Genomic DNA, 26,669 nt, shown 5'->3' on the forward strand with positions numbered 1-26,669 from the left:
AAAAAGATTTATTAAAGAACACTTTGTAAAAAAGGATGTTCATATAAATAGTGAATAGCGAACCTATATTAAGCTAAACTATGACGCAACGCCGCTGCTTCTTTCCCTTTTCTTCGCCTTCGGCGGCGGGCTTGTCTGCTTCAGGCGCCTTTGACGAAGCGTCGCCTTCCGCTGGGGCCTCCGAAGATGCAGGCTTGTCGTCGGACTCGGATGGCTTGGGCTCGTCGGCCTTCTTCGGCTCGGTGTCGTCCTTGACGGCAAGGTCCTTCAGCTCGTCGGCGACCACGTCAACGGCGGCGTCCGCCTTCACGTCCTCAGCCTTGGCGCTGGCTTCGGACTTGCTCGTGTCTGCGGGTTCCGTGGTGGGAGCTTTCACTTCAGCGGCAGGTGCTGCTGTATCCGCAGCAGGTGAAGGTTCGCTGACGGGAGCGTCCGCCTTGGGAGGTTCTGGCGCGGCGAGTAGTGCCTGCTGGCTCTCCGGCTTGTCACTCTGGAAGTGAGAACATTGCGCGACGCTGTCTTAATTGCGGAACGAGATGTGAAGGCGGTCTCAGAGCTAGGGTGCTGGATAATAGTCAAGAGTAAAGCGCGTACAGACATCTTGCGCTAACTAGCTGCCGAGTCTTACTGATGGTGAGCCATCGGATTAGAAGAAAAGTGGCAGAATGTGATGTGACAACGAAGAAAGCACCGAAAAACAAAACGGGACACCATGCTATAGAACGCGGTCCAGAAGGAACTGCCCCGACACGTCATTGCAGTTGACGACATGAAGACAATCTGGTCACCAACCTGTTGGTCTTCCTCCTGCGATTCAGTCTTGGCAGAAGATTCCGAATCCTTCGCGGGCTCGGAAGGACTGGGTGCGTCCTGCACAGTCTCTGCAGGCTTGGCAGCTGGCTCCTCAGCTTCCGGGGAGGCGTGCTGCTCCACAACCGCCGGCTTCACTTCAGATTCCACGTGGTTTTCGGTGACCGGAGGAGACTCCACGACCGCCTCAGGCCCAGTAGAAGCTTCCGTCGCCATTGCTGCCTGAAGCAATTAGAGCAACTGTCACTCCGAGTACGATAGGAGCGCTGAGGGAAATGACAGACGTAGTACACAACAAAAGCGCGGTTCCCTGGCACGTATGACAACGATACCCTGCTTACAATAAGCTAATGCGGAAAGTGTACGCAAGTTCTTCAGAATGCTAGCGAGATAATGCTATGCGGAGGGTGTTTCGCAGCAAGTCACACGGCTTCAATGTTCTTCAATTCTCCCACTTCATCGTCGGAAGAACGAAATTTCCCTAATCGTATTCGTCAAACGTATTAACACACATTTCGCTCACCTTTCGTCTATGCGTATCCCACTTGCAGAAAACAGCGGCTGCAGGAAGCAATACGGGCTGGGATCTCGCGGAAGTGCTCTTCCGTGGAAGCGAGACGCAGTTCACGAGCACTCTGACAGCTCCGTGGAAAGGGCGGGGTTGTTTTATAGGCTCTCCTGCGGCCGGCTGAGCGCCACTGTTTCGCACATGCGTCCGTCCGCGTACTTCAGCACCGCCCCCGATCGGCGGCCGGCCGCTATCGGCGCTGTGACGGCGGCGAGGGACGCCGATGCCGCGCATTATCTGGCACGCCTATCGGCTCGGAATGACACAGTCAACTTGACCCGAAGCGACCATTGTAATTGGGCCGACCGAAATGGCTGGCGACTGTACGCCTCGTAGACAAAAGTATAGATGTATACTTGCAACAAGAATTTACATGGCGCGGTAATTTTCAGTGTACGCTGAAAAAAAAATATATATGTGTGTTGCGTTGAAACACTGACATATATGTGAAGCTTAGCTTGATCTGACGTATGCTTCGCTGTCTGAGATTCACGCGTTTTAAGCCGCCCAACAGAAACTCTTTCTTGTGGAATGCAATTGCGCTTACGTTCCAAATGGGCCATCACGAGGATAGATATAGCATTGAAGTTAGTCAGGCACAGACTAACACATTCCTCTCTTTACTTTCTGCTGTCATCTATACCAGCTTTCGCAGTCCGCAATTAATTTATTCCAGGTATGGTACTATGACAATTGTGTGCTTCCGTAATAACGCCTATACAGTAGATGAAATTCGCATCCTATATATCCGTTCTTTCCCGATTCATTCCAGGGGCTGTGCTCTCAAATGCGCGCAATCGCGTACATTCATTCGATGTGGTTACACAGTGGGACGGCTTTGGTACGTAAAACGCCAGAAAAAAGACACAGTGTGATGGAATGCGTTAGTGTGGTTGAATGTGTGGCAAGATTGTTGCAAGATCTGTGTGTCAAATAAAATGTTTGTGAGCGAAGCACTGACCTGGCTGTTTTCTGTTACCTCACTTTTTTGTGCGCATGCTCAAGCTTTCGCTTCAAGATCCTTCCAAGACGAAGGTTTCGCCATTCCACCTCTTTTAGTACCTTTGAAGTTTACAAGCTTTACAAGAGAGAGAGAGAGAGAAAGAAAGAAAGAAAAAGAAAAACAAGGAGAGAGAGAGAGATAAGTTTAATGATGCGAAATGCAGAGAGGTCGGCCTGAGGTAAATTCCTCTAGCCAGCTACTCTGCGTTGGGGGAAGGGGAAGGGGGAAAGAAAGAGGGAAGAAAGAGGCGCATGATGGGTGACGATGATGAGAGAAGGAGGGTGTAAAATATATGGCAAGCAGGTTAGCCAGTGTAAATACCGGCTTGCTACCCTGTACTGGGGAAAGGGGTAAAGGGAATAAAAGGTGATAGAAGAAAAAAAATTGAAGTAAGAAAATTCGCGCAATAACGCGACCCTACGCGCTACAACGTTCAAAGCCGGTCGCACAATTCACAAGCCCTTAAGAACTTCAGCAGAGCCCTTAAGGCCTTGAGTGCCGAAGCCCGTCTAGACCAGTGTCCTAAAACTTTTTTCCTCTGTGAGGGGGCGATTGTCCAGTTTTTCAAGCGCAGTCGCGAGCACTTTTCTTGCCACATTGTAGCGGGGAGAGTCACAGAGGAGGTGCTTGATTGTCTCCTCGCAGCCACAGTTGTCGCAAGCAGGGCTGTCAGCCGTTCCAATGCGGAATGAATAGGCGTTCATGGATGCCACGCCGAGCCACAGGCGGCACAGAAGTGTTGCTTCCGCTCGTGGTAACCCTGGTGGAAGACGGAGTTGCAGACGTGGATCCAATCTGTGGAGGCGTGCGTTGCTGAAGTCACTGGTGTTCCACAGAGTCTGCGTAAGCTCGCGTGCGAGGGAACGAAGTTTTGTGGCTGCGTCTGTTCTCGACAGTGGTATCGATGCAATAGGGGCACCATCGTGGGCCGATCGGGCAGCGTCATCCGCACTGTGATTTCCCGAAATTCCGCAGTGACCCGGTATCCACTGGTAGATGATGTTGTGCCCCTTGTCGGTTGCGTGATGGTGAAGTAGTCGGATGTCTGCGACTAATTGTGCGTTAGGTCCGTGGTTGACAGGGGACAGCAGGCACTGGAGAGCTGCCTTCGAGTCACAAAAGATGGACCATGACTGTGATGATTTGGTACCAATAAATTTCAAAGCAGCACGGATAGCTGCGAGTTCAGCAGCCGTCGATGATGTAATGTGAGACGTCTTGAATTGGATGGTGACAGATTTCACGGGAATTACCACTGCTCCAGCTGAACTTTTGGAGGAGACAGAACCGTCCGTGTAAACGTGGGTGCGTTCTCTGTGCTTTTCATGCATGAATGAAAGCACGGTTTGTTTGAGGGCGAATGACGACATCTCCGTTTTCTTTTTGATATCGGGAATTACAAGAAGGGCTAGGATTGGATGCAAGCACCACAGTGGTAGAGGTGGTCGTGCTGCAGGCGTGAAGTTCGACGGTAAAGTTGCATGGCTGGCCGTGTAAACGTGGGTGCGTTCTCTGTGCTTTTCATGCATGAATGAAAGCACGGTTTGTTTGAGGGCACTTTTCTTGCCAAATTGCAGCGGGAACAGTCACAGAGGAGGTGCTTGATTGTTTCCTCGCAGCCGCAGTTGTCGCAAGCAAGGCTGTCAGCCATTCCAATGCGGAAGGAAGGACACCGGATACTTCTACTGGTCCGGTGTCCAGTCCGACACAAAGCGGTTCGTGAAGTCTTGTGACGTATGCCAACGGACGGTTCCTCGTCACCGTCACGCGCTCCCTTGGGCACCATGCCTATCATCGACATACCCTTCAAGAGAGTTCCCCCAACTTCAGTACGTTGTACACACATATCTAACAGTTCCTGGACGTGAGACACAAGTTCCAACACAAACTAACATATTACACGGGACAAATCATCACACCACGATCATTTAAAAAGAATAAAGCCGTGTGTGTACAACGGCAATACATCACAACTGTTCAGTAAATTCCGCGCGACTATAGTCTGCGCCGACATTGTCCACACCGGCTTAAATTCCTGTTTGTATAAGACACTCGGTGCAGACGACCTTGATGTTCCTGGAGCAGTCCTGCCCCTAAACTTCTTGAAAACACATCTGTGCGTAAAACAAATGGCTTGTGCAAGTTTGTGGATTTCAGCGCAGGCTGCGTCTTTCCTGGTGTTACATGTGGTACGTCACTGGGAGAATCCTGGTTTGTCGCGCGATGAGTCGGCCGAGCGGTGATAGTGCCTGCAATCATTTGTTGGCTTAGTGGTTTGCGCTCTTCATATTTCTTTAACATATTTATATGAAAGAGCGTGACCTTATTTCCAAGCTTCACAAGGTAATCGAGTTCACTACGTTTCTCGACAACTGGAAACAGGCCTTCCAAGAGAGCACCAGTTTGCTTTTATCGGCTGGTAATAAGACTAACACGCGATCACCTGGAAAGAGTTCTCGCTTCCTGGCCTTCTTGTCATAATAGCCTTTCTGCAGCTTTCCCGCCTTCTCTAGTTCTTCGTGTACAAGTGTAAATGTGCGTTCCAGACGTCGCCGAAGCTCCATCATGTAGGTATATGTCGTCTTTGTCTCTTCGTCCAGGCGAGCGTTTGTCCACAGTTCCTTAAGAACAGCCATGGGCCCTCGAACATGTCGGCCATATAGTAGCTCAAACGGAGAGAACCCAGTGCTACTTTGCGGAAGCTCTCTATAGGCGAACAGTAATGGCCCAAGGTAACGGTCCCAGCTTTTTGGACGCTCTTGACACATGCGCCATATCATGCGTTTTAATGTGCCATTAAAGCGCTCGACCAGACCATTAGCCATCGGATGGTAGGGCGTTGTAGGCAGTTGCTTCAACGACAGTAGTCGACTAAATTCTTTCATGACTGTCGACATGAAAGAAGAGCCGCGATCACTGATGATCTCCCTTGGTATGCCAACTGCGGGAGAACATTTCTAGGAGGCCCTCTGCAACCTTCTCGATTCAATTGTGGGTAGTGCAACTGCGTCGGGGTATCGCGTTGCAAAATCTACCATAGTCAGTATATAGCGATTCCCTTTGTCAGAGGTTGGGGACAATGGACCGATGATGTCAATACCAACTCTCTTGAAGGGTATGTCGGTGATAGGCATGGTGCCCAAGGGAGCGCGTCCCACCAGGTGACGAGGAACCGTCCGTTGGCATACGTCACAAGACTTCACGAACCGCTTTGTGTCGGACTGGACACCGGGCCAGTAGAAGTCTCCGGTTACCCTGCTTACTGTTTTCGTGATGCCCTGGTGACTGGCTAGGATGCCTTCATTTGCTAATTTCACCACTATTTCTTGCAGTTGTTGTGGCACCACGAGTTGCTCCAGTTCCTTCTGACAAGGTAATTTGTGTTTCCGGAATAGCATCCCGTCACAAAAGAACAACACCTTTTCCCGATGGTTCGACACGATTTTCTTGCCAACAGCCTCGAAACGATTTCGGAGCGTTTCATCGTCCGCCTGATATTTTTAAGAATAACCAACAGTGGCCAATACATGAGTTCTCGGGTGCTAAAACGCTTAATTTTTATAGTATTAGCTATAATAACGTATAGCATCCTAGTCAAACATTGATGCGGGGCAATGACGTGGGCGTGATTTGGGATCGAGCGTATGCTTGTGCATATATGTTTGTGCATGTATATGCATGTATGTATATGCGCATGTATATGTGCATGTATATGCGTGTATGTTTGTGCGTATATGTGGTAATTGTGCGAGCGCGGTGGGTGATTTGCGTGCAAGCGTAATGTTGCACGTAACCCCTTTCGTACTGAGTATAACGGGCTCATGTTTCAGGGTAATAGCTGTATGAATTCTATTCAAGCCTATACTCCGACACACAGCCAGTAACAGTGGCAGCCGTATTGCGTCATATCGTGAGCGATTTGTTGGTAACTGCAATTGTAAGGACGAATCGAGGCTGTTATGACACTTGGAATTCTGCGGAGTATTCCAATGACTCAACGCGAAGTTATGCGCGAGATGGTCAAGCTCTCTTGGAGTGTCCACTCTTGGTAATGGCATAAGGAGTGTCGGCGCTCCGTCGTGGGCACACCAGGCAGCGTCATCAGCCCGCTTGTCACCAACGATGCCAATGAAAGATTGTGTCGTGTCCTCTATCAGCAGTGCAATGAATCGTGGGATTATTACTTAAAATCGTGCGAAGCTCGCGCCGCGTAAATTACGGCCGATTACGCTGCCCAAATCGGCGCTTAGAAATTTTGTATTAGTCACGAGAAAAGCTGCGATCGGTCGCGCACCTCATTATCCTTGTTTCATTGCTCATAATTTTAGGCTTTGCGAGGGGTATAGATGTACAAAAAAAAGAAAAACCGCAAGAACAAAGTTCTTTAGAGCTAAAACAACATTCCTTTTTTACATATGCGCCATAACTGTCATATATCTGGACATCATTACGAGTGAAGAACACGTGAAAAGCAGATGAGTGATGATTGAAACAACTGACGCCATCTGCAACATCATTACGAGATAAGGACGTAGCTGCTCCCCACTCGCCGCTAGACCCTCGCAACTATACTGCCGTTACTATATACTGCGAACAAACACAGACTGCCGGCCTTTGTTATTTCTATTTTTATTAATCCACGGGAAATGGCGTGCATAAACAACGCACCGATTAGATGCCGATAACTACGTAATCATTTTACGCATGTCCCTTCGGACATTGTCTCCGTTGCTATCTGAGTAAAAACACTCTTCACATGACTCACACACTGACTGTTTGCAATTCGAAAACACTGGATGGTAACAAGACATTCTTTAGTGCGAGGCGATTAAAATAAGAATTAGTCTTGGTTCCACATTACACGAATGAAAAAGAAAACGCATTTTGTTTACTAATGAGAATATTATAGTCGTTGTTACCTTGATCTCTTTATTTTTCTTGGGTGGGTGTGTGCGTGCGTGTGTATTTACATTACCATATGTGTAAACACCCTCCACTTTTCTATCTGTTAAAATTGTTCTTTGTTATACGAAATGTTTTTGTGTGTGCCGTCTTTTTGACGTGGGCTGTCTATATAGCCACCATTTATCCCCTTCATACCTGCAAATGCGCTGTTTATGTTGTCAAATGTTTCCTTGTTACCTTCTTGCTTCGTTTTGTTCTTTTATTTGAAGCTTTCACCATTCACTGTCTGCCCGTACTGACCTGCTTGTTACCCACACATCTTGTTAACCTGTGAATATTATTTAGTGTACTGTCTGAGTATGCATTGCCCCCCCCCCCCCCCCCCGCCTTTATGTAAAGCACGTAAAGAGCCATTAAGGTAAATGAAGAGGAAAAAAATATCGTTTTCGCTGTCGAAACTAAGCTTGTGTTGGTTCACTTTCAAAACCTTTATAGGGTCGCACTGAGTCACTCTTGGCTTTGGGCAAGGACACAGAGCTCCTTAACGGCTCTGAGTACGGCCCACCTCTCCCAGTGCTCTATTATAATATGCCTTTGATGATGATGGTAATGATAGTTAAGAACACGGCACATGCCCACAACGGAGGATGGACCAAAAATTGTTTGGTTGTGCGCGCAGTTAATAATTTGAGTCAACCTTAAACAAAGCGGTTTTCATCGCTGTATAATTGTCATTGTACACATTTTATATATAAGTCGAAAAGCTAACCATTTCAGAACAACGTACCTAAAACAGGAAAATAATAACGAGTCTAGATAAAACATCGCCTTCGCTAATAAAGTGGAGTTTCAGCGTACTCGCGCAGCCTGAAAAATCCGCGCGACAAGAACTTACACGAATACAAAACTCGCACAGTAAAGGAACCGCACAAGCACTTGCACGTATACTGTTCCTTTACTCTGTGAGTTGTCTTCGTAAAAGACCTTGCAACGCAAAATATTCAAGCTGTTAGCAACTATAGCTCGACGTCAAGTCTCTCCATATATTTACGCAGACAGCACAGTTTCTCTCTTTTTTTTTTTTTTTCTATATGGTGGTTCCAGTTCATGAACATTTCAATCTTTACGCTAGAAAAATATCTTGGTCTTAGGGAATGTAATGACCCCATCCGAGATTACGACGTCCTTGTACAGGACAGCTAGCTGACAGCGTCTCTGCGAACACAATCACTGATCACCATCGAGGGCCGCCGTCGAGGCGATAACTATTTCTGCAATGTCTTGGGCGCCCACACTGTGACCCGAGTTCGGCAAGCGCTCTATTTATCACGCTGTTTCAGCATGTGGCTCAACTGTTTACGCGTCGATGCCTCATCACAGTTATCGCACGCTGTTGTCTCATTGCATGCCTTGTCAGGACTCACGCGCATGATTACTGCGCACGTCAGTGAATCCATTATGTCACCCGCCGTGGTTGCTCAGTGGCTATGGTGTTGGGCTGCTGAGCACGAGGTCGCGGGATCGAATCCCGGCCACGGCGGCCGCATTTCGATGGGGGTGAAATGCGAAAACACCCGTGTACTTAGATTTAGGTGCACGTTAAAGAACCCCAGGTGGTCAAAATTTCCGGAGTCCCCCACTACGGCGTGCCTCATAATCAGAAAGTGGTTTTGGCACGTAAAACCCCATAATCTAATTTTTAATTTTTGAATCCATTATGTCGGACCGCGCATGTATTGTCTCGAGCTTTTAAATGCGAAGCATTTCTTGGCGAACATTTGCCACTTTGACAGTATCTATCTATCTATCTATCTATCTATCTATCTATCTATCTATCTATCTATCTATCTATCTATCTATCTATCTATCTATCTATGTCTTGGTGCTCTCATGGTCGTTTCGTTAACTTAGTATGTACCAAAATTGGCATAGCATGGCAAGAGTGTATGACGAACATAAATGATATGTCATGACATGAGTGACATGACATGCGTGTCATGTAGGTCATGAAACAGCCGCCTACGTCTTGGGGCTCTCATGGTCATTTCGTTAACTTGGTAGGCTCCCCGCAAACTCATTCGCATAACATCACAGAGCGTGGGATCTGCCGGCTTTTTGGTGTGTTCCGAATGCGAGCTCTTCAGCGTGCATTAATTGCCTCCCAGTTGTGGTGGCAACAAATGTGTGATAGCGTGCTGGCATTACCGCAACGGAGAGGCGCAAAGTTGCGGATTCGTGCTGACTATACACAGCTCAGCCTCTTCACCGGGCGTCTAAAGATCATCGCACGGCAGTTCTTGCGTTGCGCCTCGATTAGAACGAGGTCACTGGGGTGCGGGAACTGAACCCGCGACCTTTTGCACAGAACGCCACGACAGTTCAGTCGCCGCAGAGCCAGGCCGATGCCAAACGATCAGGAGATCTCCGTTCAGCAGAGGATGTCGGGCAGCATGGTTGGTGCATAGCTGTCAATGTCTGTGGCGGGAAAGGTTAAGAGACGTGGACAGAAAGAGCGCCAACTGGCAACAAAATTTATTTCGTGAAAAAAGCGCGCTTAAATTAGTTGAGAGGTGACTTTTTTCTGTCCGTTATTGTTTTCTTCCGCTTACCCTTTGTGCCACAAACATTGACAGCTCTCCGTTCCCTGGAGTTCACCTGAATGGAAACAGGCGTACCAGGCGATCGTGGCGGCGGAGCCCCCTTTTCCGTTGCAGTCCTTCTTCCAACGTACGTATAGTATACTGTATACAGCGTGTCCCAACTATCATGCACCAAATTTAAAAATCTGCGAATGCCACGTAAATGGACAGAACCAAGGTATACTGTTGTTTGTCGTCGCTTGGAGATACTCATATTATTTTTTTTTCATTCTGCCTAATTACATAATTAGTCTTAATTAATTATTCAACTTCACAAATATTGTAATTAGATGAAAGCTGTCAATGAGAAAATTGTAGAGCAACATGAGAACCTCCCGATACAGCTTTCTGTTGCTCGATGCGTGCTACATGAGAGTGGTTTTCCCAGCCTGAAAGAAGCCCGCGAATGCACGCAATATTGCCGCGCGACTGGCCGCTCGAGGCATCTTGGTGCATGATAGTTGGGACACCCTGTATACGAGGCCCGTTATATACGTAGAAAAGTGGACGCACTATGTTTTGAAAACACTATTTATCTATTCATCCGTTCCAGTCAGAGAGCCGCGTTCCGATCGCGTTCGCGCCTCTTCTGTGCTGCTCGCGCCGGCCATGAGAGGTGCACGCGCGCCGTTATCAGTCAGGCGCGTTATCGGACGCTCTCCTCTCGGCGTGCCGCCCTCCGGCGCGGTTGAGCGGCAAGGGCATGTGCTAACATCGTAGCGGGAACGTGTCTGCTATACTCCCTCGTGCACGAGACTGGTGTGTTTATCACAACATTCGGTCAGGATTAGCGCTCCTCAACTACGCAACGCCGTCTGTACACTTTGTCAACATTACCTTCTTTCTGTGGGCGTGCGATGAGTTCGATCAAAATCTCAAATACGAACCGCACACTTCTGTTTCCAATCGAAGTATAACTGATCTAGGAGGTTGAGTATTCCATTTCTTGGAATATGCAGATTATACGGTTGAGTATGCGGGATTCTTTATTTCCTGAATTTCTTCACGTACAGGAGAGAGAAGAATTCGAGATTACTGCAATAATCTGGTCCTGTATGCCACAGAAAATGACCCATATACGCATGGTCAATCGGCGGCATCACATGCGTCCGCTGTAAGACAGCCATCACCCACCCGAATTTATGAAGTTTAATTGGACTCTTTAGCGGAGTGTGTTTTTTGTGCGTGTACGTGTGTGTGTAAATGTAACGTGTTCGCCCTACGTTGCTGACATTTTCATGCAATAAAGAAAATAGAGAGAGAATACCGCGGGGATTCAGCGTCTATGGCATTCTGCTATACTGAGCATCGAGGTCGCAGGTTCGGTTCCCATCCGCGGCGGCCGCATACGGATGGAGGCGGAAGGTCAGAACGCTCCTGCACCGGGAATTGAGTGCACGCTAAATAACCCCGAGTGGTTGGTCCGTAACCTTTTCACTACGTAACCTTTGGTAACCGGTTGGTCCGTAACCTTTTCATGCATTTTCATGCAATTTTCTCGTAGCCTGTGGGTTGCTTGAAAGGACGTATAATCCCGTCAAACAAACAACCGCTTAACTGTGACTGCTCATTTGCAAGCTGCCTTGTTCACGGACCTCCAAGTATATTTTTGCGCGTATTAGGGAAGCTATACGTATATCAGCTTTAGTTTTTGTCACCTTTCCCCTGCACGTTTATTTTTATACTGGTGGAATTAAGAAGAAAGATAAACGGCTTTCGATTCGATTTTCGAAGTTAGTTTTCTTGGTATATATTGGTATCTGAGTCAAAATATCCATTTTTAGAACATTCTTAGTTCCTTCGATTACTTCGACGCAAAAAAAAAAAAAAGTCGACAGTCACTTTAGCATACGCTAAAGAGAATTTAGCATACGCTAAAGGGGATGAAAGCGAAAGCCTGCGCGCTCACGAGACATTTATTAGATTACTCTGACATTCTCATTCGAATGCGTAATTACTTCGTTTCAACTTGCTTTCTCTTTGCTTGTTTCTCTCTCTACGTGTTCTCTTTTTCAGTGGCCTAGACATCGCCACTGGTTCTGCGTGGTTAATGGCACGTTAGAACGGTCGTGGCAAGTCTACGAAGACCATTAAGACACATACGCAAGTTCACTGAATGATTTTGTCTAACACTTCAATAGACGAGGGTAGCTACATGGGCTTGCGCAGCCTCCCTCGGAATATTTCGGAACACAGAAAATGATAATCAGTTAAATTGTCTCGCGACTTCACCACAGAGTGTGAAACGTATAAGTCAGGAACGTGATGATTGTACGGAGAAGTATCAACCCTACCTTTCGGTTGAAGGACCTGGGCCTATAGGCTGCGACGAAATTTAGATTTTACTCGCAACCCCTGTTCCGAAACCTTTTGAGGGAGGGTGTACATATGGTGCCTTCTACTTTCTTGTAGCGCAGGCAGATAAGAGAGGGACACGGAACGGCGCATTATACAAACACACAGCGCTAACTTCCAACAACAGATTTATTTCCAAGTCTCGCAGGCGTACTTATATCCCTCAAAACGTCATAAGACACGTGTACATCGCTCGGCAAAGAATAAAACCGGGCAACCCACTCGCAGACACTTTTGTGGCCTCACTGATCACTTGGAAGGGTATCCGTTCAACGCGACCAGAGATAACCGAGCTCTCTCCTTTTCTTTTTAGGGGCGAAGCTCCTTATAGCGGCACCCGTTCGTCCCCGTCGTCGTAGTAGTAGTGTGTAACCAGTCTGAGAAAAATGAGAAAAAAAATTCCGAAGTTGTGTCCGTAGCGCGGAATCGAACCAGGGACCCTTCGCTTACGAGCACGCGGCGTTAGCCCACTACGCCACAAAGCGGACATGGACACACGCACCACGATGGCAATAAATACCCAACATTAACGAAAGGCCGCGTTTCTAGCGCGTTTCTAACGCGTTTGTGCTAGCGCGTTACGGCCCGTGTAAGAAGCTGGTGTAAGACGCTGTGGCCTCTCCGCCTTACCTTCAACGCGTTTCGAACGCGCTGCCCAAAGCGGTGGCAAGTCAAGTTCAAGTCGAGGAGCGTTTATGAATACGGGGGGTATACTCTCTCAGCAGTCATGTGATGGCGTCGGCAAACGCGGTGCACGTTCCGGCATGTGTAAATGGCTGTTTTTTTTTATTTATTAATAAATAAATACTGGCGCATGCGCTAGCATTTTGATGCCATAATGCCGGACGGTCAGTTTTTCGCCCCAAGAGCCATCTAAGGCTTCCGTCTTTTAAAAAAAAAAGAAAAACACCGTTTCCACCCAGAATAGCGACCCGGGTTCGCGACGTCTGAGCTGTCGTGCATGCCGACACCGTCGTCGTTATCGTCGCCGTCCTTGTCGTTGAAATCGTGCCACCTATTGCTTCTTTGCGCAGTCCTTTGAGTGTTCCCGTAAAGTCTTTTTTTTTTCTGTAAGTCTCCCAAACAGCTGTATGTTTGGTAACCTCATCAAACGCAAGCAAAGTTCAACAAGGACACGCGCGACGCGTTATAGCAAATACAATTATCAAACGCCACGCCGAAACGAGGTTCGGCCGCGCAGCGGCGTGTCCCGGTGAACGACCAGCTGCTTCCTTCTTGTCCTTCTCCTGCTGACATTGCAAGTACACTGCGGAAATACTACACGTGGTACTGTGAAAGTCCGGTCAGTTTTTGTTAGTTCGAACGAGATTTCAGACGGACAGCAAACAGGCGCCGTTAAACGTCCAACGCCCATGCGTCAATTGTTCTATTGCAGCGTGCTTTCCGCACTCAAAAAATTTATCGACGAACGAGAAACTCTGGCACGCATGGCTTATCACGTGGTGATCGGCAGTTATCGGAAGCATTTCCTCTTTGCTGCAAGATTACCCTTCTGGGCACTTGCAGCCGTGTCGTAAGCTCAAGGAAGCCTGTGGGGCGCTGTGGCAGACCTATAGTTCGAATAAAAGAGAGAGACGCTTCCGCGCTTTACAAAAAAAAAAAAAAAAAAAAGAAAAGAAAAGAAAAGAAAGAAAGAAAATGCTCCGGGTATTCGAGCCTACATGACAACATCCACATTCACATTTATTCGAATAAAAAAAGAAGAAAAAATCCGGGCAGGATCTAGCTGCAGCTAGTTGTCAGAGTAAGCGACAGCATGCCTATGAGAGGTATATCATCAATGTAGACAGTTGGGCGAGTCGGTGACCAGAGGGAGATAATTTATTTGAGTAAAGGTAGTGAGGCCGCCCCGAGTTAGTATTCTTCCCTCGTTATCGCTAGCTCTTTAAGAGGCCGTGTTTTTTTTTTTTTTTTTTTTTTTTGCGATAAAGACTTGCCGTTAAGGCATAATTCTTGATGTGTATATGTGTATTATATGTGTGTTGCCAGGCCTGTGTTGTGTATGAATTGAAGCAGTGTGTTAAGCTGCGCTGCCTTCGGGATCGGCAAAGTGGGTAAGCTCCGCCTCACATTAAACAACTAATTAGTGCAAGGAAGCAAGGAAAGAAGACGACCGAGAAAAAAAGGGGTGTTGGCACAAAAGAGTTTACTGGGCGCAGGGTTTGCGGCAAAGCTGAAAACCTGGCCAGAAAGCGTGGAATTCAGGGATGTGGTATGCAGCAGTAAGTGGCGACCAACACAGCGTTTTATTCATTTGGACTCTGTATGCCTGAACTGAGCAGTCCGAAATTTGTAAACTGCCCACGCCGAATGTGCATGCATGACCGGTTCAGCATGTATAGAGTGGCTCCGAGTAATAAAACTACAGACCAGCTTGGTAGGAACAATGCTTACAATAGACTCGAAACGTTTGTAGTTGATTAATGATGATCAATGTTATGACAGTTATACTATGCTGCTATACGCTTCATAGACGATGAATTATGAGAGCGTTTACCACCAGGAAGGGTATGGCAGATCTGCACAGACTGTTGCAGGCAAGCAGACCTAACAGCAAGCAAAATAGCAAGAGTGACGTACAGCAAGAAAAGTAGGGAAACAGTAATGGTCAGCCAAACGTAAAGGTGCACTTTTCTTTTCCCTTTATCGCCTTTCATAACGATAGCAACACATTTGAGCCCATCGCCACTCCCCTCCACCAAAATAAATAAATAAATAAATAAATAAATAAATAAATAAATAAATAAATAAATAAATAAATAAATAAATAAATAAATAAATAAATAAATACTGCATACCATTGTGAATACTTACTAATACATTCAGTTATTATAGAAGTACCAGGAATTATTTATTAATTTGTTCATTTTTAGTCCTAGCCATGTGCAATACTTTCCATTTCCCGTTTTGCCCTGCATAGTTCGATTCCTTCTAATATCCTGGTTCGTCCCCCTTACCTAGTGCCCTCTAGACCCACCCTACAAAGTATTTTAAATAAATAAATAAATAAATAAATAAATAAATAAATAAATAAATAAATAAATAAATAAATAAATAAATAAATAAATAAATAAATAGTTTACCGTATCGTTCGTCCTCTGGTTACGACTGCATTAAAAGTAGATAGATATATTTTATTAATAGGAAAGACAGAGAGGTCGAACATTAACAGTAAGTTCCTTAAAAGCACTAGCGTCTTTATGTTCGTGATATATACTAACAAACATCTTTCAACAATCCTTGAAAACATATGTGCTTCCAAAGGAATGGAAAATTGGGAAGATGGTTCCGATGTATAAATCCGGCCTCAGAAATTCACCTCTTAATTACCGACCCACATCCGTTACAAGCACCTGTTGCAAAATATTAGAACATGCAATATTCACAAATATTGCTAGCTTTCTAGAGTCAACTCATATTTCACTAAGGCACAACATTTCTTTTTAAAATCATATTACTGCGAAACTCAACTTGTGTATCTCATTTATCAGTTTCATCGCATCCTAGATCAATCATCCTGCGCTGTGGTTTCTTGTATTTTGGTAAAGCATTTTATCAGGTACGTATGCCATAAACTACTTCTTTGAAAAACAAGCCTGCTAAATATCAACCCTATAACCTTCTGAAATGGAATGAACATTTCCTTACTAACCGCTTCTAATTTGTTACCACTAACGGTCATAACTATCCACTCATTGAAGTTCAATCAGGTGTACCACAAGGCTCTGTGCTGGGACCCATACTATTTCTTATCTATATTAGCAATCTTATCGTTACAATATCATCTAACATACATCTGTTTGCAGACGATTGTATTATCTTCCGGGAATTGTCAACGCCGACAATACTAAAACACTTCAACCTGATTTGAATAATATAGCTGACTGGTGAGGGAAGTGGCTAAAGGAATTAAATATTAACACATTTAGAGTAATGCGCGTGTCCAAAACGTATCATAATTTAAGCAGTTACCATCTTAACAATGTTCGTTAGATTTCGTCACGTCGTATAAAATTTCTTGGTGTGCACGTCACAACCAACCAATATAACTTGGACCATTCGTGTAGAGTACATCATTAACAATGCTAATCGCATGCTCGGGTACTTACTGTGTAACTTTTCCAAAGCACCATCCTCTTTCAAGCTACTCATCTACAAGACTCTAATACGCTCCAAACTGGAATGTGCAACTGCAATAAGGGATCCTAGTCACATTAACCTTATTACTGTGCTTGAGAACTATAGTACAGCATAATTCTACTCGTTTCATTCTTTCTAACCATAGATAGATAGACAAACTTTAATCCAAATATAGTTTTGTCTTGCCCCAATGGGGCATCGCTAATGGTCGGGGCCCCTAGTCCAGGGCTCCGCTGGCTCTTGCCATCTTCTCTGCTCTCTGGATCAGCTTGAGCTGGTCGTCGAGGGCCGAGCTGGACAGCAGTGGCCTCCCATTGCTCCCTCGTGGTGTTCGTGTCATGGTGTTCTATGTTGTGTAGCGTGCACTCCCACGTAATGTGGTATAGGGTTGGTGTGGCCCCACACCACGGGCATTCGTCCTTGTAGGCTGTGGGGTGCATGCGATGTAATATGTGTAGGTTCGTGTAAGTGCCTGTCTGGAGCTTACGCCAGGCAGCGGCGTCCTCCGTCTTTAGTATTCGCTGGGGTGGGGGATATCGCAAGCGACTCCCTCTGTGGTAGTTCAGGATTGCTGAATACTCGGGGTCAACTGGGTCAGGGTCATCTGTAGTCGGCGTGATGAGTGCTCGGTTATGTGCAAATTCTCGAGCTGCTCTGTCGGCATACAGGTTACCCGTGATGGCAGCGTGACCCGGCATCCAAATGATGGTTTGGATGGTGTTGTCGTCAGTGTCCTCCTTGGGTATTTGGGCTAGGACTTGTGCCGCAGGTCTTGCGATTCTTCCCTGTAGGAAGTTGCGGCAGGCCTGCTGGGAGTCCGTGAGGATCGTCAGTGATTTGTTTGCGTGTTGGCCTTCGCGGATGGCTAACGCGATGGCCAGCTCTTCCGCTTCCGTGATCGTGTAGGGGCGGGTCGATGCACTGGAGGTGACGTGGCCTCGGCGGTCGCAGACCACTGCCACTGCGCCCTTGTTCTTCGTTCCGTACATAGCGGCGTCCGTAAAACGGGCCGTGGTATCGAACCTGAATGTTTTCTCTATGTATTGGGCCCTCGCTTTCCTCCTTCCGGAGTGTAGGTTTCTAACTATATAACCGTACCACAAGCATAACGTTAATGAAAGCTAATCTTGCACTTGTTCCACTAGCTAACCGCCGTAAATTCGCCCGTCTATCGCTGTTCATAACGTTTTCCGTCATACCATATGTACTTCACGACGACCTCATACTGCGGCCGCAGTACATTTCAAACCGCATCGATCACCGTAGTAAAGTAGGCATTGATTCATGTTACACAAAGTGTTTCTTTCAGTCTTTCATTCTCTGTACATCTCAGGAATGCAACCACCTTTCCCTCAAGTTTCGTAGCCATCGATGCTAACAAATCTTTTCGTGAAGGTTTGTTATCATCGTTATCCCATATGTTATCACATTGTATAATCATGATAATCGTTACGTTACTAGGACTCACTGCACTTGTTTGTTTGTTTTGTTTTACTGCTTTGATACCACTCCCCTCTCTAATATCACATGACCCCGAGGGTATAATAAATAAAAAGACAAATAAAATATTCGTCACGCCGTGAGGGTGCGCATGCTCGCAATATGTTCCACGCTGTACTCCACAGGGTAATCAGTTAATAAATCTCGGGACGTTTCCGTCGTAACCCTCGTCCTGCAGTGTCACAGCTCGAATTTGTATCATTCTCGCTAACGCAGCTAGCCTTCTAACGAAACTTGGCGGTTCTTTCCTTTTCATTGTTATCCTTATCTCCCCCTCCGTATAATTTTTGACAAGCTTGAAAACATTATCTTGTCGCAAACTTGGCCTAATTTCGACGTTGCGCTTCGTACAACGTGTCCCACTGCAGAACTCCGTGCCGATAGCAAGTCTTTCGTATTGATTCTGGAACCGTTGGCGGGCACAAAGCCCCGCCGGACGGATAACAAAAGGGTTCAGATAACAGAAGTATGCGCGCAAACAAGCTATATAAAATTAGCGTGCCTAATAGCGAACAGTATGGTACAATTGAGCGTATCTGTCGGGAGCACTAGACAAAACGCTGCGCTGAAGGAATTTAAAGCTCTATATATGTAAGGTTCGATTATCGTTGTTGTTTTACTTTAACTTCAGTAAACGCGAGCCCGGTCACGCATGATTTGTGCCCGACGACCCTCGTTCTCTCGCACTCACATTCCTGCGTCCAATACAGCGCAAGGATGTCTTTCGATAACATGATGTGTCAACCGGTGCCGTCGACGTCTTGTAGTACCCGCCATGGTCGCTCAGTGGCTATGCTGTTGGGCTGCTGAGCACGAGGTCGCGGGATCGAATCCAGGCCACGGCGGCCGCATTTCGATGGGGGCGAAATGCGAAAACACCCGTGTACTTAGGTTTAGGTGCACGTTAAAGAAACCCAGGTGGTCCAAATTTCCGGAGTCCCCCCCTACGGCGTGCCTCATAATCAGATCGTGGTTTTGGCACGCAAAACCCCATAACTATTTTTTTTTTTTTAGTCTCGACAGCTGCGTGGCGTCTCCGCGTGTCGGGTGACCTTGCGCACTCTCATTCATCAGAGTGACGCTTTTATATCTCGTATCTCTTACAAACTTGCGATTTCATGTACGCTGAAATCGCAAGTTGTCTCGAGGCGTGTTCAGCGCACGCTCAACACGCCTCGAGCTTCCCGTTACGTACCTCTAAAGTGGATGAAGTTTGCCTATAATGCTATGAAGAAATGCGTGGCCCCGATGGCGGGATCAAACATCTGACCATTAGGACAAGAACGCACGCATGCTTCTCTCATGTATGCCAAATTCGCTCTTTGAAAGGTCTGGCCCGTGCCTCATGTTTCTCACATTCCTCCCTGGTAACCGCTAGGGCTTTGAGACGCTGTGTTAGCGTGCACGGCCTTCGGCATCGGCCCATAGTTTATTGCGATAGCAATTATATAAGGCCACTCCAAGCGAATTTTCGCCGTCGTCGTCGCCGTGTGGCTCCGCATATATTTAGGTATATGTATGCTATATGCCAAGCTGCATGGCATGCTGTATATGCGGGTTATATTGCTACGCTATTCTATCACTAATGTTGCTCATACCAAGGATTACATTTTTGACAAAATTATTCCTCAGAATTTTTATAATTTCAGTCCACAAACAATTGTTATGATGCTTAATCCTGACTATAGCGCATGACTTTTATCTTAAATCTTCTCAGACTATAAATATTCTGTTGAATACCTCCAAAATAGGTGAAGTCCGCCTATAATGATGTTACATTAAAATATTCCTGAATATTTAGGAACTGAAAAGCTACGCTTCGTAGATATAATCCAATAAAACATTCTCATTGTCTCTTATGTTATCCTTAAGACGACTTGAAGGCGAAAGCCCAAGTGCAGATGTATTAAAGACAGACACATGGCGCATTTTTTGCAGAGTCATCCACTTTAGCATATCGCTTAGTCATCACCTTACTTCGCCGAGTCATCCCTCTTCATGCGCTGATACATCTCCTTAATTCGCTTTAATTCCTCTTCATTCACTTAGTCATCCATCTTAATTCGCTTCGATTACTTTTAATTCACTTTGATTCCTCTTAATTCGCGTTGATTCCTCTTAATTCGCTTTGTCATCCTTCTTAATTCACTTAAACATCCGTTTTAATTCGCCTAGGCGTTCACTCATGCCTAGTCACGTTTTGGTCCGCTCTAACTGCCTGTAACTCGCCTGTACGATTTCGCGTCGACGACATGGTTTTCGCTCACGGACGTTGAAGGTCGACTGAATGACGGGACATAAGGCTTTCGCCTTAATAAACGTGCTTATAGACTTTATCAGCGTGTGCCTTCGTCAAGCTGCATCTTTTAACGTCGCAGAACTCTTTCATGTACTTCGATGAGCTGCGCGCGCAAGCGTTCTTACAAAACTTGGCGCTTTTGCCAGTGAAGATGATCGGTAAGAGGAGTGCGGTGCAATAGCCACTTACAGCTTTCAGCGACTTTGAATGTACGCTGTTACTCACCTAGTAGATCCAGAAGGTTGCCATAAGCATTTCAGGTAGAGTTTGTTCGAGTGTGGTTCATGAAGCGTTTTGTCAGTCACCGTATAGCTAATCAGAACAAGCCATCAGTCGCTGTCATAAAGTTCTATGGAATCTAGGGAAGAAAATGAAGAATACTTAGTCCAAAATTGGGGGAGAAGTATTGCTAGGTAAATTATGGGTCTACATGATTTACACATGTACAATTGTTTTGCGGCAAAAGATTAGCTCCTTTTTTATTTTGGTTGGCTGGTATTCTGCATACGCAGAAGAGCCTTTTGTGTGGGCACCTGTTCTGTATCTTTTGTTCCCATGAGCACGGTCCATCGTGGTACGCGTTTATCGAACAAGGAGTGGGCGAATTTGGGTTACACAAGCATTCATCAGAATGCTTCGTTGCAGCAGCCACTCAAGCAGCCCACTAGCTCATTTCGGCCTTTCAATTCGCACTGATTCGATGACTGTGACGTTGACAATCGCCGCAAAGCATGAACCATGAAGAAACCACGGTTACAAATAACAAAAATCACCACTATGCCATAGTTGACTCGCCCTTACACATACCATTTTACACATACAGACTTAAGCGATGTTTATGATTCACACAAGTGCACATGTAAGGCTGATGTATATATGAGAAACGGGGCTGAACAAGGGCACACATAAAAAAAGAGAAAAGGGAGAAAGAAAAAAAAAATGAGTGAGTTATGTCAGTTTGTCCAATGAAGTGAAACGAGAAAAAAAAAAACACAAGGACGAGAAACAATCTAAAAAAGGAAGAAAGAAGAGAAGCAGAAAGAATTAAAGCGAACAAAGACGGCGTTACGAGTTGTGAGGCAGCACTCTACGGATTTTCCACATCATCGCCTTCGCCGAACACTTCGTCATCCGCGTCATCGGACGTGCTGTTGCCTCCGGAACTGCTGATGTAGTACCACAGCTTGGATGCGCCTGCAGGCTCGTCGCCGCTGGTCTCAGAAGCAGGCGGGGCAGCCGCTTCGTCTTTCTCCGGCACCGGGGCCTCGACCTCTCGCATCACTCGGGGCCAGAGCTGCATCTTTTCTTTCGGACCACCTCTGTCGACGACCAGATACGCAGTCCTGGACGTGACGCTGGACGTCGTCGATACCTTTCGAGATACGGGCGACGACGACTCGAAGACCGCGGAAGCACGTTCAGACAGCGTCGGTTTTCGAGAAGCGTGTTTGTCGGCGCCTGCCACTGCCATTCCCGTCGCGTTAAACGACAGGGCGCTTAGCTCCTGCGAAGTCTCTACGCCGGCTGTGGCAGTCGGTATCCCGGAAATGTTGCCCGGCGACGTCGTCTCGGCGGAAGGCACTACGGTGGCTGCGGTGCCCGCAGAAGAAGACGCGAGCGTCGAGTCGGTGGTGCTGGCATTCGAAGGTAGAGAGTGCAACGTCTTGCTGACCGTCGTCGTGGACGAAGACGAGTTGTCCGAAGTCGTCGGTGTCGGCGAAGCTAAGATCGGCGTGCCGCCGTCGACTACAGCCTTGGCGGGGTCCGGCGAGCCCAGGACTTCACTGCTGGTGTTGGCTTGCAGCGGGATTGCAAAGAAGGCGAGAGCCCCTTGGATGACATCTGGCTTCTTGACGATGACGGTGAGGGCGCCGAGGCCGACGCACATGCAGAGGACCCCCGAGATGAGCACGACGCGCACCTTGCGGCTGTGGATGGCCGACATGTGGCGCCGGATGGACTCCACCGACGAACGGATGCGCAGCTCTTCGTTCATGGCGCAGCTCTCGTGGAGGGCCACGGAGCAGCCTCGGGCTGCGCTCAGGTTCAAGACGGCGGTCGACAACCCGCTGCTTCGGGACGGCGCTTCTTCTTCCTCTTTCTACTCTGACTCTCAGTTTGGTTTGACTTGGTTTTCTTTTAACGATGGCCAGTGCGATTTGTGAATCGTCCAAGGGTCCGATGGCATTAGAAAACAGGTTTAGTTATTACTAAACACAAACTTCGGGAAAGAATGAAAGGAATGAAGTTACTTTTTTCCTTTTTTTTTTTATAATGACCGAATCTTCAACGTCTCTTTTTGTCTATTATAACCATTCTGATTTTCTTTTTCCCAGAGAAAAAGAGAGAGGGAGAGAGGGGGGGGAGGGGTACTCAAACAGCAGAAGGGTGGAGAGGTCGGCCTGAGTGAAGTGCTATAGCCTGCTACGCGTAGGTCTTCTGTCGTGGGTTATGCGCAGCGAGCCGCAATACAAGCAAAGCAGCAATTACGAGGAAAACTTTTTTTTCTTCTTGTTTTTGAGTATAACTGCTTCCATTTATGCAATACTAGTTGTTTTCTACGCCTTAAACTTTAAAGCACTGATAACAACTAATACTGCAAGTGTGTTTTACAACCCAATATCATGCATGGACTTCAGCCGGATTCTGTATTACTAATCTGCTCGCCCCAGTGTGCTGAAGTTAGCGAACCGGTCATGTAGGAAGTCACCGTCCAACATGGACCGGACCGGTTGAGCCCTGCGCATGCGCGGACGCAACCTGCAAAACCTGTCCCTTCACTTCCTGTGCCAGGAGATAAAATATGCACATTCGGTGCACATGAGAGAGTCGGTCATTCCTCTGCAAAAACAGCACGAATTAGTGAAAGATACTGCGACCTATATCGAACAGCAGCGTCGCAACACTTCGCTAGTGATTTGGCAGTAGCTGCAATTGTAATCATTGATCGAGGCTGTGTGAGCAACGATCGGTGTTCTGCGCAGTACACTGAAGAGCCAACGTCAAATTAACCGCAAAATGGCGAAGCTCTCGCGCAGCGTCCGTTCTTGACGATGTTACAGGGACTGTAAGTGGCTCCGGCGTGGACATATAGGACAGTGTCATCGGTTAGACGGTCTCCTGGCTACGCTCCAGTAGCCTGGACTAGGGTGCCTCAATGTCAGCGCAGCTTCCCGCTGTTCGCAGCGTGGTATCGAGGCATGCACCCTATAGCTGGACCACTGTCCGCCATGATGTATGTGCCATGAATCATACACTTGCTGGTTGCACACGAACTATAGACTGTGTAGTAGCTATCATCTTTACCATACCACCTTCATCTTCCTACCCTATCTCTTTTGTTCCTCCAAACTCCTTCGCCAACGTGGAATAGCAGGCTAGAATCACATCACTCTGGCCGACCTTCCTCTTATTAAAGATTCTCTCTCTAGGCGGTTACCAGCAATGCCGCAATGACCTGGCAACCTCTGAAAAATTATATTATAACCATTAACCACTGACCATTACGCCTAGGCGTGGCGCTGATCAGGGGTCGGGTTCTCAGTTCCCACTTAGTTGAATCTTCTGTAGTGTTGTTCTTCTTCCCGGGGTTTTACGTGCCGAAACCAGTTCTGATTATGAGGCACGTACGCCATTGTGGAGGGCTCCGGATTAATTTTTACCACCTGGGGTTCTTTAACGTGCACTACAACTAAAGCACACGGGCGTTTTTGCATTTCGCCTCCATCGAAATGCGGCCGCCGCGGCCGGGATTCAATACCGCGACCTCGTGCTCAGCAGCGCAACGCCTTAGCTGTCACCTAAGCCTATATACCGCGGCGGGTATATAGTGTTGTGGATTGGGTCGAGTTTGAAAAAAGTTAAATCTTACAATTACGTCGTCGTTCTACAGCAGACAATCAGCCTCTCCTTGTGTGCTGCTGACACATGCATCTGAGTCTACGAGGCGACGCGTCTTCAGGTGCTTGCACCCCGACATCTATACACTACATTCGCGCTCAAGACCTCAAAATTTCGATCGATTAAAGCGCGTTAGTGGCTTTTATCCACAGGCCCCTTGATACATAGTTTCGCCTAATGCATCAAGGTAGCGGCGCCAAAAAGGAGGGACGGGACAAGAAAGACCAGGCGAGGACAAGCGCTGACTTCAAATGATATTTTGGTCGAAGAACGAAAGTAGGCATACAGTCGCCGTCAAGCTTAACCCGAACAGTGAATGCACACCTAGCAGCTTAACTTTATCAAACACGGACTGCAAGGAGCAAACATCGAATGCTTTCGAAGGAACACGCAGTAAGCTAACCCATAAATCTCCAGACACCTGCAGGAGAAGCGAATAGTTGGTTAAAGCGCTGTTCAGGTTACGCGTGACTGTGACTGTATACGTCTACTAAGCGGGAAATTGTGCATCCGATCGAAAGAACAATGCCTGATATAGTGCGGGTTGCAAAAGGTTACTACACTAACACTGTTTAACATTATATTCCTCTTTAATGCCCTTTTAATTCAAGAATTTATATTCTGGGACTGTACGTGCCAAAGCCACGATATGATTATGAGGCACGCCGTAGTTGGAAGTCTCCGGAATAATTTGGACCACCTGAGCTTCTTTAACGCGCACCTAATGTGCGGCACACGGCTGTTATTGCATTTTGCCGTCATCTGAATGCGGCCGCCGGGGCCGAAATTTAATCCCTCGACCTCGTTGCTTAGCAGCGAAACGCCATAGCCGCTAAGCCCCCGCGGCAGGTTAATTTGACAATCTACCAAAGTGAAGGCAAAAGCAACGAGCGATTTGTGCATTTACAAGACACCTCGAGGTTGAGAGAGATACTAAAGTTCTTTGTTGAACGTCTTCATTTATCGTCTATAGCCCGGTACCTTATGACAGAAACAAGCCGAGAGGAAGAAATCACAGAATCAACCACGAAAGCGACAAATCTTCACCGTCTTTGACGGAGGTTTTGTCGCATGTATCGCGAGCACTTTGTTGACACATACTACTCGTGCCTCTCATTTGAACCTGCCTCATGATGCATAAACAACACTATTCTATTTGGAACCAGAGATTGCGGTATTGTGTAGTCGTAGTAATCGTATTAGCAGTATATGATGATGAGGAGGATGATGGCATCGATGATCTAAAAAAAATTTCGCAACTTCGCCCGAAAAGCGAAGCATCAATTGCGATAGCAAATTAGTAGAGAGCTATTCGGAGTAGGGATAGTTTTATCGGCTGCATAAACTTGAACACATTCACTTACTAACTGAATTAGCAAGCGTGGTGTCAGCGCGCACAAGCAAACATGAATAGATCACACTGAATGACCACAGACAATGACTGTCAAAACGCTGGCAGCAAGCGCAGCCGCCGCAGCGGGCGAAGGTTCGTGCGGTCTATCACTTCAACGGAAACTGAGCGGCGAATGCACGGCGCATACAAAGGTCAGAGCCGTGTGGAGACCGCTTTTAAGAGACGGTGCGGGCGACCGCCACAGCGGGGCAAAGTACAAGCCTGGTTGTTGGCAGAGTAAAAGCTGCCCCCCCCCCTCCCTCCCGCGCTGCTTTCCCGCTTTCTTGCTTTCGCGTGGGAGATTGAGTGGCCAGTTTCCCTTGCGCCCGGTTGCAAAATACGCATTTGGTGCCGCAGCACAGTGTCGCCCCGCCTCCCTCCCTCCCATAACCCCACGGCCTTTCGCGCGACGGTCGCGTTTGCTTTCCGCCATGCGTTCGCTCTCCGTGATAACGCGCTTCCCCCCGCGCTTTCAGTCGCGCATACGGCGCGCGGCTACGATTTTATCGCCCTTGGACTTTATACGGAACCTCACGGCGACGGCAGAAATCCGGTTGAAGTATCCATATAATTGCTATCGCAATAATATATATAAAGAAGGCCCATATATTAAGGCATTGCATTTGTCTTGTGACAGCGCTACGGGAAGGCCACGTATAGTGAGGACTCCTGAAGAGCAGCGTGAATACGAGGAGCGGCGAAGAGAACAGAGATTACAATGTGAACAACGACGTCGTGCTCGTGCCATGGATGAGCATCGTGTCCAGGACGCTCAGCGCAAGCGCCAAGCTCGGCAGGATGATGATGAATGTCGTGTAGCTGAAAACGCGGCCAAGCGACGACCAATCAATCGTTTCAACGGTCAAATTCTAAATTTAGGAAGAAATTTCTCGACGCAGAATTTGGATTTAGTTACTCAATGTGTGATCGACTATGGTTCCAGGTTAACTGCATTTTTCTCCTCTCTGGCGCACTCTTTGTAGGTGCACGAAGTAGCGGCGCAAGCCAAGTCGCAGATAATTTTAGCAGATGACGTTTTTGGCTAATAATTAGGTAAAGTGCGTGTGAATGTCGCCATGTGAATAATTTCAAGCCACCTCGCAATGGGTAATCAATCATTCCAGGTGTCTTTGTCC

At 47.1% G+C, this 26,669-nt stretch overlaps 2 protein-coding genes across 3 annotated transcripts; both read right to left on the reverse strand.

Annotated features, from left to right (window-relative positions):
• Positions 1-20,591, reverse strand: LOC119460910 (uncharacterized). 2 transcript variants are annotated; one of them, XM_049673249.1, is made up of 3 exons: positions 20,466-20,591; positions 793-1,032; positions 1-490 (listed from the first exon to the last, which is right to left on the reverse strand). In XM_049673249.1, exons 2-3 carry the CDS (start codon positions 1,024-1,026, stop codon positions 74-76), a joined length of 651 nt encoding a protein of 216 aa, XP_049529206.1. In that variant the 5' UTR covers positions 1,027-1,032; positions 20,466-20,591; the 3' UTR covers positions 1-73. The 2 variants fall into 2 exon arrangements, with proteins under 2 accessions (XP_049529206.1, XP_037577963.1); XM_037722035.2 differs by lacking the exon at positions 20,466-20,591 and adding an exon at positions 1,334-1,627.
• Positions 20,592-21,327: 736 nt separating this feature from the next.
• Positions 21,328-22,236, reverse strand: LOC119462018 (uncharacterized). The gene has a single exon (XM_037723377.1). It carries the CDS (start codon positions 22,234-22,236, stop codon positions 21,328-21,330), a length of 909 nt encoding a protein of 302 aa, XP_037579305.1.
• Positions 22,237-26,669: the final 4,433 nt, after the last annotated feature.

This window comes from Dermacentor silvarum, chromosome 8 (assembly GCF_013339745.2).
Source record: "Dermacentor silvarum isolate Dsil-2018 chromosome 8, BIME_Dsil_1.4, whole genome shotgun sequence".
Classification (NCBI taxonomy): domain Eukaryota; kingdom Metazoa; phylum Arthropoda; class Arachnida; order Ixodida; family Ixodidae; genus Dermacentor; species Dermacentor silvarum.

Coding starts and splice junctions, on each gene's coding strand:
- LOC119460910 (XM_037722035.2), bottom strand. CDS start 1,612: ATGCGCGGCATCGGCGTCCCTCGCCGCCGTCACAGCGCCGATAGCGGC. Junction 1,033..1,333: donor GGGATACGCATAGACGAAAG/GTGAGCGAAATG, acceptor TAATTGCTTCAG/GCAGCAATGGCGACGGAAGC. Junction 491..792: donor CGCAGGAGGAAGACCAACAG/GTTGGTGACCAG, acceptor TCTCACTTCCAG/AGTGACAAGCCGGAGAGCCA.
- LOC119462018 (XM_037723377.1), bottom strand. CDS start 22,236: ATGAACGAAGAGCTGCGCATCCGTTCGTCGGTGGAGTCCATCCGGCGC.